The following is a 12291-nucleotide window of genomic DNA, read 5'->3' as shown; positions in this document are numbered from 1 at the left end:
GAAACTGTAAACACAAAAGCAAACACCATGGTTGGCTGGCAGCCTGGGGGCACTATGGCTTTACACCAGCAGCTTCGAAAGGACACAGAAACCATGGGATAAGAGTCCAAAGGGTGGAGAGTCAACTGGGGTGGGTAGGTGAATACCCAGCCACCCACCCACCCCCAGGGAGCCTGGGGTCTTACCTACCTGGACAGGCCCTGGCAACTTCGTGGAGGAACATCCTGGTTTGTGAACCAAAGGGCAGCTGGAATACGAGGCTAAGCTCTGCTGTGTCCAGCTGGACGGTCACATCTGAGCCTGCACAAAGGAGGCAGGAAATGAACCCTTGGCTGCCAGGAGCTAAGTGCTTGATGCAGCCTAAGCCTGAGAATGGAGAATCAGCAACCCAGACTCCCAAAGCCCCTTCAGCCCTTAAGCAACTTACTTGGGACAGCTGCTGGGACAACAAGGAAACCCTCTGTACCCTGAGTTCCAAATTAACATCATCCACTCTTTATACAGGAGGCAGAAGAAGGCTCTGAAAAGTCAGTAAGCCTCAACTGCAGTACTAGATGGAACTGGGAAAGAACAGGTTCTCTGGATGTGTAGTCTGTTCCCCTCCCGATGAAATGAAAAGCACATAGAGGCAGACAAGAGGAAATGTCCATGGGTCAGTCTACCTGACTATGCCAGGTAGTGTGATAGGCACAGGGAATACCATGGTGAAGAGAATACACGTGGGCCCGTCTCAGGGAGCTAGACTGTAGAAGGCTTCCCTATTCATAACATATACCCAATACCGGGCACATGGTGAGCACTCAAACCATGTGCTGAACTAACAGACAAACAGAAGCAACCTAGCAGAGCGATTAAGAGTGTGGGCTAGGCTGGGCACAGTGACCCATGCCTGTAATCCCAGCACTTTGGGAGGCCAGGGCAGGAGGATTACTTAAAGCCAGGAGTTTGAGACCAGCTTGGAAAACACAATGAGACACCACCCCCCGCCACCCAATCTCTATAAAAAATTAGCCAGATGTGGAGTCCCAGCTACTTGGGAGGCTGAGGTGGGAGGATCGCTTGAGCCCAGGAGGTTGAGGCTGAAGTGAGCCATATTTGTGCCACTGCACTCCAGCCCGAGTGACAGAGCAAGATCCTGTCTCAAAAAATAAAATAAAATAAAATAGTGTGGGCTCTAGAATCTGAATTCTCTAAGTTTGAATCTTGGTTCCACCCCTTACTAAACTGTTTAATTTCTCTGGGCCTCAGTTACCTTGTCCATAAAATGGAGATGCAAACAGTGATAACCTCATAGAGCTGTGAGAAAAGCCTGATTTAGGCCCGGTGCGGTGGCTCATGCCTGTAATCCCAGCACTTTGGGAGGCCGAGGTGGGGCGGATCACAAGGTCAGGAGATCGAGACCATCCTGGCCAACACGGTGAAACCCCGTCTCTACTAAAAAAATATATAAAAAATTAGCCGGGTGTGGTGGCAGGCGCCTGTAGTCCCAGCTACTTGGGAGGCTGAGGCAGGAGAATGGCGTGAACCCGGGAGGTGGAGCTTGCAGTGAGCCGAGATCGCGCCACTGCACTCCAGCCTGGGCAACAGAGCGAGACTCTGTCTCAAACAAAAAAGAGAAAAGCATGATTTGGTGTATGTAAAACTTCTAGCACAATGCTGGCATGGGATAATCATTAACTCATTATTTGCTTCTATTATTATTATTGTTGTATAGCAAAGCAGACAGACATTAAATATGTCAATATAAAGAATTACATCACTGATTGAGAGAGGCTGGCAAAAATAAGAAAAAGGCAAGCCAGGTGTGGTGGCTCACGCCTATAATCCCAGCACTTTGGGAGGCCAAGGCAGGTGGATCATCTGAGGTCAGGAGTTCAAGACCAGCCTGGCCAACATGGCAAAACCCCGCCTCTGCAGAAAATACAAAAATTAGCTGGGCATGGTGGCGGGTGCCTGTAATCCCAGCTACTTGGGAAGCAGAGGCAGGGGAATCACTTGAACCTGGGAGGCGGAGGTTGCAGTGAGCCAAGATCATGCCACTGTACTCCAGCCTGGGTGACAGAGTGAGATTCTCTCAAGAAAGAGAGAGAGAGGAAGGGAGGGAGGGAGGGACAGACACATGTATCCATGGGATACAAAACAATTTCAGGATTTTTTGGGGGTTTTTTGTTTGTTTTTTGAGATGGAGTTTCACTCTTGTTACCCAGGCTGGAGTGCAATGGTGCGATCTTGGCTCACCGCAACCTCCGCCTCCCAGGTTCAAGCAATTCTCCTGCCTCAGCCTCTCGAGTAGCTGGGATTACAGGCATGCACCACCATGCCTGGCTAATTTTGTATTTTTAGTAGAGATGGGGTTTCTCCATGTTGGTCAGGCTGGTCGTGAACTCCTGACCTCATAATCTTGGCCCCCCAAAGTGCTGGGATTACAGGCGTGAGCCACTGCCCTGGCCTAATTTCAGGGGTTTAACAAAGGCTGCCTGGGAAGAGAAATGCATTAATGGAAGCCCTGAAGGCTGAGTAGGAATTGGCTAGGTGAAGAGATGTGAGGCTTGCAGGAGGAGGGGACAGCGTGTGCAGGGGCTCCGGGGTGAGAATGTGTGATATCGGGGGAGACGGAAACAGCAGCAAGGAGGAGAGTGATGGGAGATGAGCCCACGGAGATGGGCTGTGCCAGATCCTACAGGGTCTTACTTGCTGCAATAAGTTTAGCAGGGGGTGCTCTTACTTTACACCATTCTTCTTTCTCTGAAAATCAGGCACCCCTGCCCCGAGTGGGACCCAGACCAAGAGGACCACTCACCAAGGATGTAGAGTTCACCATCTGGGGACACTGTGGGGAGGGAAATGAGAATGCCCTTAGCAATTGAGCTTACTCCCCCTTGCCCCCCCATCAAGGACAAAGATGACCTGGGGGGCCCATAGGAGAGGATTCATACCACCCAGCCCCCTGTGGCACCTTCTTCCAGCGCAAAATCCCGCGAGACTGGCACTATCTGGTCCAGAGAGACATCGTCCCCGGTAATGGCCATCCTCCGGTGCGTATAGAGGAAGAGACTAAGGGCAGGAAGCAGAGGTGAGGATGGGGACCCGCTGGCTGTCCTTCAGCCCTATCTTGGAGGTCTCGGGGTGCTCACACTCGCTCGTTGGTCCCTAACACTGTGCTGGTGGTGCCCTGGCTAGGCACACTCCTCATGCCATCTCTGTCTGTGGTGCCCATCAGAGACTGCAGTTTTATGGATGAGGTCATCAAACCAGAACTTTTCTCATCTGCAGGAGCCCCTGATTGTTAGTAAAACACAAACACATGTTTGATCTAACCATGGTGCATTCTAGCACTGTGTGTGACAGGAACAGTGCAACCTTAGCTACCCACTTCTCTCCCTGAACCTGTTTCCCATCTGTAAAACTGGGGTGATGGATCAGAAAATGTCTAAGGCCCCCTCCCTCCCAGCTCCTAGACCCTGAGTCACTTACCAGCTATGAGACCTTTGACAACTATTACTCTCTCTCTGCTTCTGTGTGGTATGTGGGTGTTACTAGACAACATTTATGGAGCACTTTCTTTTTTTTATTTATTATATTTTTTAAATTATTTGAAATAGAGATAGGGGTCTCACTATATTTCCCAGGCTGGTCTTGAACTCCTGAGCTCAAGCAGTCCTCCCAGCTCAGACTCCCAAAGTGTTGGGATTAATTACAGGCATGAGCCACTGCACCCAGCCTTATTGAGCACTTTCTACACACCCCATGGTGTTAGTTTTTTTTTCTTGTTTTTTTTTTTTATAGAGACAGGGTCTTGCTGTGTTGCCCAGGCTGCAATCATAGTTCACTGTAATCTCAAACTCCTTGGCTCATGTGATCCTCCCACCTCAGCCTCCTGAGTAGCTGAGACTACAGGCATGCACCACAACGCCCAGCTAATTTTCTTATTTTTTGTAGAGATGGAGCCGGGGAGCGGGAGGTGGGGCGGGGTTGGGGGGGGGGGCGGTCTCACTATGTTGCCCAAGCTGGTCTCGAACTCCTAGGCTCAAGCAATCTTCCTGCCTCAGCCTCCCAAAGTGTTGGAATTACAAGCATGAGCTACTGCACCTGGCCTAACTCACTTTACTCTTTAATATGGACAAATCAAGGAGTAAAACAACTTGCTCAAGATCATGTGGTTCCACCAGGTGCGGTGGCTCATGCCTAAAATTCCAACACTTTGGGAGGCTGAAGTGGGAGAATGACCTGAGGCCAGGAGTTCCAGCATGCAGCTATGAGTGCACTACTGCGCTCCAGCCTGGGTGACAGAAAGAGACCCCGTCTCTAAAAAAAAGATCATGTGAGGCTGGGCACGCTGGCTCATGCCTGTAATCCTAGCACTTTGGGAGGCCAAGGCAGGTGGATAACTTGAGGTCGGGACTTCAAGACCAGCCTGGCCAACGTGGTGAAACCCTGTCTTTACTAAAAATACAGAAATGAGCCAGGCATGGTGGCGGGCACCTCTGTAATACCAGCTCCTCAAGAGGCTGAGGCACAAGAATTGCTTGAACCTGGGACGCAGAGGTTGCAGTGAGCCAAGATCACGCCACTGCACTCCAGCCTGGGCAAAGACCAAGACTCCTTCTCAAAACAAACAAACAATAGATCATGTGGCTTGTTAGTAACAAAGCCTGGGTTTGAACCCAGGCATTTGGACCACGAGGCTCAAGATCTGGACTAGTATGTTAAACTGTCTCTTCTCAAGAAACTTCCTCCTTAGATCTTGAGGATTATGAGTTAGTGCGTGTGCAGGGTTTAGAATATAGTGTTCAAAAAATATTAACTGTCATTGTGATAATTATTCTAGGAGACTCAGACCCTGCCCTGGAGGGACAGTTGAAGTTCAGCTGGAGGGTGCAGTGATGAACAACCCCATGGCCCAGACAGGTGGGGACCAAGCCCCTCACTCACGCGTGTTCCTGGCCACCGTGCTCCAGGCGGTAGCGCACGAGTCCCAGGAGGCGGCTCTGCCGGCTGTCCCCCTCACACAGCACACCTTGCACCGCCTGCGGCTCAGAGTCAAGGGAAGACAACCCAGAGGCGAGGCCTCTCCCAACCCAGGCTGTCCCACCTTCCCTCTGTTCCCCTGCCCCCCCAGATTCACTGTGTGGCCTTGGGTGAGCACTCAAACCATGTGCTGAACTAACAGACAAACAGGCTCTCTAAGCCTTCCTTATCTATGAAATGAGGATAATAATCCACAACTTCATAGGGAGTTAGGAGGATAACTGCATATTTAAAGCATTTAGCTGAGAGTCCAGGACTCAGTAAGTACTTAGTAAATACTGATTTCCTTCTCCCCTGATGGTTCAGAGGGGCAGGAGAGGGGATAGACACCTCGACACCTTCCATTCCTCTTCCCAAGGCCAGGGCAGGCTCAGGGCCACAGTTAGCACAGGAAGGATATGATGACGCAGTATTCCCCCTCAGCCAGCGTCTCCTGGATTGCCACAGACTGGTCCATGCTGGCCCCTGCTGAGCGCACACACCCTGTGGGAGGGGAGATAGGAGCCCCGCTTTGGTCAACAAGTTACGCATGGCGTGGTGGAGCTGCCTCAGAGGGGTTGGGGGCAGGAGGGAGGGGCCTTTGCAGAGGGAGATGGTACTGGGGAGGCTTGATCCTCCTCCTCCTCCTCTTTGTCCTCCCTAGAATAGGCCTTTCAGTTTTTAGGGATAGGGGTCCAGTCCCTTTGCCCCGCTGGGATCTACAGTTTGCTATACTGCCTTTGTCTGGGAGGGCATCCAGTTGCTCTTGAGTGTGGTCTATCCTTGTTGGAAGTGGGGTACGTGGATTGGAGAAGGGGACCTAGTCCCTTTGCTCCTAGGACATGGCTCTTCCTCTCTTTTGGGGACAGTTTTTGTTCTGCTAGCGCCTCTCTGGGAGGTGTCAGTGGTGTGTCCATGTGGGGTTCAGGGAACATCCCCTTACTGTCATTCAGGAGGGTCCCATTCCTCTTTCCTTGGAGACAGGAAGTGTCCCATTGCTGCTTGCCCTTCACCCCCGCCCCAGCAGGCCCATTGCATCAGCTGCAGGCCGGGGGTTGGGGGGTGGGGGGTGTCCCAACCCTCAGCTTGCCCACTCCCTCCTGCCCAGCCCTGCCCTGGCTTTCCTGCTCTGCTCCCACCCACAGCTCCCTGACATTGTCACCTACCTCCTGAGCTGTCACCACAGGGCGCACGGGACTCCGCTGCCCCAGGTTCCGGGACAGTGACTACATTTCCCAACAGCCCCTGCGCCACACGGTGGTCAGTCAGCCTGCAAGTCCCAGCATGCCCGAGTCAATCGTGGGGTGGGGAGTCTCTCCATCCGTGTTAACCCCTTAGGCCCTGGGGTACACTGGGCTTCCTATACCAGAAAGGTTTTCTAATGATTGCCCTCACTCCCATCCCCAGCCCTCTAGGTCATGGGGCCAGAGCTTCCCACCCAGAAGGAAGATGGTCACATTTTATCTTAGGGGAAGAATATAATGCATTTTTATTTTCTCCTTAGTTCCATCCTCAGCTCTTCTCACTCCAGGGTAGACAACCCGGACCTCTACTGAAACTCTTCCCCTAAAATAACTACCTTCTCCTGGTTTAATGGAGGGAGAACCAGACTATGAAGAACCATTATGTCCATTTTCCAGGTGGAGAAACTGAGCCTTGGATAGGTTAAGCAGTTTGACATTAAGTCCTGCAGCTAGCAGGTGGCAACACTGGGACTCCACTGAAAGTCTGACTGCAACTCCTGGGCCATTTATACCGCTACACACTGCCCTATTTCCTCCCTTAGCCCCACCCAGCCCTCCTGCCACACAGGGCTGTTTGAGGCTACTGGGTGTGAACGCACTTTATAAAGGGTATGACACTGTTCCTGTCCGGCAACGTCCTTCCCCTGATCCGCCTGGCTTTGTGACCTTGGCCAAGACCTTTCTTCCCTTGGGACTCAATTTCCCCATCTAAGATAAGGAGGTTACCCAAGATGGACAAAAAGAGCCAGCACAGGGACTGGGCACAGTGGCTCATGTCTGTAATCCCGGCACTTTGGAAGGCCAAGGAGGGAGGATCGCTTGAGGCCAGGAGTTTGAGACCCCATCTCTAAAAAAAAATTTTTTTAAATTTAGCCGGGTATGGTGGTGCATGCCTGTAGTCCCAGCTACTTGGGAGGCTGAGGTGGGAGGATTGCTTGAGCCCAGGAGTTCAAGGCTGCAGTGAGCTGTGATTGCTCACCCAGCTCAGATAAGGAATGCTAGGATCATTCTCACTTGGCCTATTGGCCGTTTAATTAAGCTGTAAGCTCCCGTTGGACAGGACTATGCCTTTTCATCAACACACCAGCAGTTTCTGGCACACAGTTATCTATGGAGTTAGTGAATTACTTTCTGAACTATTTTAATAAATACACCTTCTCTCAAGCTTTGGCCCAAACTGAAGGAATGGGCCTTCAGTGCTGGGGAGGGGGTGACTGTTGTGACTTGTGAACAGTTTCCCTTCCTCTTTCCCCAAGTGAAGTGGCCATCCTAATGACCAGTTCAACTTTGCATATGTAAACCCCTTCCAGAAACAGTCATTGCCTTCTTCTCAATCCATTCCTTTTCCTGGAAACATCCACAGCACAAATGGAGCTCAAGTTTATTTGAATTCAGTGTCTAAGTCATGTGGACGATGAGGGGAAAGGGGATTGACTCAGACCCTTAGGATCAAGGGGTGGGGTCACTGCAGGGAAGCAGAGGAACCCCAATTCCAGCCCTGCTCTAGTGTCAAAGCCTGGGGAGGAGGGTCTGGACAAAGTAGATGGGGCTGTGTGCTTTTTATGATGAAGAAACTGTCCCTGAAGGATTTGGGGGTCCTCCCACTGGGTGGGGGTCAGGCAGGAGGTTTTCTGTTTTTCCAGACAAACCCTATCCTCTCCCTGAGATTAGGGCTGAGGGCCTGCCCCCTTGGGGGGTTCCATGGTCAGGCCTAGGCCCTAGAAGGGGAGAAGTGAGGAGCCTTAAGCCCAGAGCTGTGGGCTTGATAAAGGCCTTTTACTAAAGATGCAACTACAGGAATCAGAGCTGGAGGGGGACCTGAAAGCTTGTAGATCCTACAGGGTCTTCTTGACTGCTGCTCCCAGATTCTGCTGGGCCCAGCTAGGGGAGCAGGAATAGGAGCAGAGCAGAGTGGAGGAGAAGTAGCATAGCCACAGCCAGGGCCCGGTGCAGGGGGTTTCTGGTGGCCCCAGGAGCTGCCTGGTTGAAGTGAAGTTTCCCATCCAGCTGAAGGCAGCTGCCTGAGGTTGAGGCTTGACAGCACTCCTGGTAGCAGGGTGGGGCCACAGCCCCATGACACTGGGAGGTCCCTGCTTCACAGGCCTGGCTGCAGCCTGCAATGTAACCTGAGCTGGAGCATTTCAGCTGCAAGAAGAGGTGGGACCATTCATCTTCCCCTTGCCCCTCTTCCCAAATCAAAGGCAGAAAGTGTTAAGTGGGTCATGGGTTGAGCTCAACCTCCTTGGACCCCTAGCTTCCTGCCTACAAGATCAGTGAGTTCCTAGTGAACATACAGGGTGGTCAGAAACAAAGGGGCACATCGTGGAGGTATGGAAAATTCCAGTTGCTGCCTTTGGTGTTGGCATCATGCAGAGCTGAGGGGGTCAAGCTTGCTAGACCCCACGGCTGCTCCCAGCAGGTCTAGCTCCAGCCAGATTCTACTGCTGAGCTACCCACTCCAGGTAGAAGGAGAAAGCCATGCAGCTCTGAGGGAGGAGAGCTCCCTAATTCTTGGAGCATCGCAGGGCTCACCTCACAGAAGTCCAAGCCCTCAGGGCACATGGCCACAGCTTTCTGCCCTTTGAAACAGTCACCACCTTGGCAGGAGAAAGTAGCACAGATTTTCTTCTGGAAGAGAAAGCAGGAGGAGGTTTGGGAGCTCTGTGCAGACTGAACAGGTGGTAAATGCTGGACAGAAGCAAGGCTGGAGCCCTATCATGCCTGTGTCACTGGCCCCATCCACCACACGCTGTCCGTTCCTGCCTCCACTTCCTAGAGGAGGCAGGTGAGAATGAGACACATTTCCCTGGAGGGCTGGCAAGGTGGTGGTCACCAGGGGTGGAATGGAATGTAGCTTGTCCTCTGGGATCGTCGGGTGGGCTAGGCCTAGGAGCAGAGCAGGACTGCCTGGGGAAGTGCTGTGACACCTCTGTAAAGCCCTGACCCCCTGCCTTGCCCCCAGGGAGAGCATGATGTGTGTGGGCAGCTCACAACCTGACATCTCCCCCACCACGGCCTAAATGAGCACAGGTGCTTGCCCCAGGCCTCTTTGTAGCTTGCTGGGGAGGGGAGTGCTGGATGGGCTGGACTGGGAAATGGTGGGGATGTTAGGAGTGGGGAATCTGAGAGGGGGTGGGGCACCAAAGGTAGAAAGCTCAGACTTGGGGAGCTAATGAGGAAGGCAGACTTTTTTTTTTTTTTTTTTTTTTTTGTGGTGAGGTGGAGTCTCTCTCTGTCGCCCAGGCTGGAGTGCAGTGGTGAGATCTTGGCTCAGTGCAAGCTCCGCCTCCCAGGTTCATGCCATTCTCCTGCCTCAGCCTACAGAGTAGCTGGGACTACAAGCGCCCAGCACCACCATGCCCGGCTAATTTTTTGTATTTTTAGTAGAGACGGGGTTTCACCATGTTAGCCAGGATGGTCTCGATCTCCTGACCTCATGATCCACCCGCCTTGGCCTGTCTCGATCTCCTGACCTCATGATCCACCCGCCTTGGCCTCCCAAAGTGCTGGGATTACAGGCATGAGCCACCATGCCTGGCCTAGGAAGACATTAAAGGTAGGGGTCAGGGCCGGGCGCCGTGACTCATGCCTGTTATCCCAGCACTTTGGGAGGCCGAGACGGGTGGATCACGAGGTCAGGAGATCAAGACCATCCTGGCTAACACGGTGAAACCCCGTCTCTACTAAAAAAATACAAAAAATTAGCCAGGCATGGCGGCGGGCACCTGTAGTCCCAGCTACTCGGGAGGCTGAGGCAGGAGAATTACGTGAGCCAGGGAGGCGGAGCTTGCAGTGAGCCGAGATCGCGCCACTGCATAAGCCTGGGTGACAGAGCAAGACTCTGTCTCAAAAAAACAAAAGAAAAAAAGGTAGGGGTCAGAAAAGGCCTAGAGGTTAGCATATTCATAGAGGTTGGGGGGGCTGGTGAAAATTGAGCTGAGATTTGAGGGCCTCTCAAAGGGCTGGGTTCAAAGTTGAGGGTTAGTGGGCAGAAGGGCTCTGAGCTTGTGGATGAGTAGGAATGGGAGTCAGAGGTGGGGGCTCTGAGGAATGGGGCTGGGAGCTGCAGGTTGGCGGGGCAAGGCTGAGTATTAAGGGTGGGGCTGTCTCACCCCAGGCCGACTCATTGAGCACAAAACAGTGGCCCTCCATTGCAGCACTGCAGCCTGCAGGGGTCTGGGCTGGGGGCTGAGCTATTGGACAGCAGACAAGGGCTAGGACCGGTTTCATTTCCCCCTTCACAGCTGAAGCTGCACCAGGCCATGTAGTGGGAAGCGTTGAGTTGAATCAGCTGGGTAGAGAGAATGCAGGCATGTCCAGGAGGATGGGGGCACAGCCAGGCCTGGGCCATAGCTCCACGTTCCCAGCATCCCAGATACTGACTCCTCTCCCTCCCGCTTCAGGATCTGTTCCTGCACCTTACCGTACCTGAATGTCAATCCCCCTTCCAATGGCCTCCCTCCACTCTCCTTCACCTCTGAGAAGTGCCCTGGCTTGGGTCCATCACAGCCCCAGCCCCACACCTCGCAGTGGTGCTGCCCGGGCTAACACTCTGTGGTCTGGTTGGAGAACTTTTCCTCCTGGTAGCACATCTCTCCGAGGCAGTGGAAGTTGTGGCATATCTGCGGAAAGGTTTGACCACTGTGGTCACACGCCTGGGGCTGAAGGCATTAGGAAGGCTGTCCCCTCCCTCATATGCTGCTTACCTGGACAGGAGCAGGGGTCAACTGACTGCTTGCCAGGTTCTGGGCTACCAGTAAGGCCAGCAGGAGGACTGATAAGAGGAAAAGGAGAGAGGGAGCCACTGCAGAGGCTGAGGCAGGTGGATCATGAGGTCAGGAGTTCAAGGCCATAACCAGCTCAAAGGTCATAGGTCAAAGAAAGGTCATGCAGCAGTTAAATGGAAGAGGTCATGAACTTAGGGAAAAGTAGGGGCAGTCCCAGGGTCCAGCAGTAGTCATGGTCCAGGAAAGGCCAGGGTCCCTGGGCTGAGGACAGCTACCTCTGAGCAAAGCAGCTCTGTGGCTACCATTGGCCACATACATCTTCAACTGAGGTGCTGCAGGAGCCAGAGAGAGGGAAGGACCAGTTCTGGCCAGCTGAGGAAATCTACAAGCAAAATTTCCATTATTGTACTATGCAGATGAATAAATTGAGGCTGGGGAACTAGGGTGGGGGTGGGTCAACCTTTAGGGAATAAGAGGTCTCAGGGGCTCAGCTTTCGCTTCCTGCAAGTCATACTGTCAGAGTGACACTGGGGCAGGCACAAAGGGGCCTGCATCCCAGTAACAGCCCCCCGAGACACATGTTGTCACTGGCATGGCAACAGCAGCATCCCAGCCTGAGGGGAGGCAGAACTGGAGCAGGTGCAGTGACAGGAAATACATACCCAGTGACTCTGATCTGGCCTCATTTGCTGCCAACGTCAGAAGGTGCCCAGGTGTGGGAAGGTGGGGGTCATGGGCTTCCTTAGAACCCAGGGCAGGAAAACCCTAGGCCACAGAGGGTCAAAAGTCCAGACTCACTTTGTCCAAGTGTTCTTCAGGATTCAGACCCCAGCCTGTCCCTAAATGAGTGCTGAGCCAAAGATAGGAGGTAGCTCTCAGACTTTGGGTTCCTGGATCCCAGACTCTGCCCCCTGCAACACTAAGGGGTCACACCTAGAAGGGTCTGCTAAGCCTGGGTTTAGGTTTTTCCATACAAGGTAGGAAACTGCTAGAGATGAGAGTGGGGCATTATTCCTATCTTCTTGCCCAGCCCTGGAAGCTGAGCACAACCCAGACCCTACCATTCCCAATGCTAATGGGGCATCTGTTTCCCTGCCCTCATGGATGTAATCCTCCATCAGCACTCAGACTTGTCTCTCAAGTGACAGCAGCCAGGGTGATGCGATACACAGGAGAGTGTGCAGCAAGGACTCCTGGGTTGGGCCCTTCTGATGGTGTCAGCCTCTCTGTTGCCCATCCGTCCCCCCCACCAACAAACACTACACTCAAGAAACAGTTCTCTTGCTGGGCATGGTGGCTCACACCTATAATCC

General features: G+C 52.9%; 1 protein-coding gene and 1 long non-coding RNA gene across 12 annotated transcripts in view; both read right to left on the bottom strand.

Moving 5' to 3' along the window:
* INPP5B (inositol polyphosphate-5-phosphatase B) overlaps positions 1-6273 on the bottom strand; it is an 85409-nt gene extending 79136 nt beyond the window's left edge. Inside the window, exons 1-6 of one of the 11 annotated variants that reach the window (XM_016959503.4) lie at positions 6174-6273; positions 5429-5511; positions 4933-5027; positions 2957-3054; positions 2801-2830; positions 190-300 (exon numbers count right to left, since the gene is read on the bottom strand). In XM_016959503.4, coding sequence (XP_016814992.4) covers positions 190-300; positions 2801-2830; positions 2957-3054; positions 4933-5027; positions 5429-5485 — 391 coding nt within the window. In that variant the 5' untranslated portion in view covers positions 5486-5511; positions 6174-6273. Of the gene's footprint in view, positions 1-189; positions 301-1252; positions 1408-2725; positions 2745-2800; positions 2831-2956; positions 3055-4932; positions 5028-5428; positions 5512-6173 lie in introns of those variants that run through there. The other 10 variants (XM_024357966.3, XM_024357967.3, XM_024357969.3 and 7 more) reach the window with 10 other exon arrangements.
* Positions 6274-10774: 4501 nt separating this feature from the next.
* Positions 10775-11046, bottom strand: LOC107976323 (uncharacterized). Its single transcript, XR_001720197.3, has 2 exons — positions 10958-11046; positions 10775-10873 (listed from the first exon to the last, which is right to left on the bottom strand). It is a non-coding gene; the product is annotated as an uncharacterized LOC107976323 (long non-coding RNA).
* Positions 11047-12291: the final 1245 nt, after the last annotated feature.

Source organism: Pan troglodytes, chromosome 1 (genome assembly GCF_028858775.2).
Source record: "Pan troglodytes isolate AG18354 chromosome 1, NHGRI_mPanTro3-v2.0_pri, whole genome shotgun sequence".
Taxonomy (NCBI): Eukaryota; Metazoa; Chordata; class Mammalia; order Primates; family Hominidae; genus Pan; species Pan troglodytes.
The sequence above is the reverse complement of the archived record's forward strand: the minus strand, read 5'-3'. Positions and strand labels throughout refer to the sequence as shown.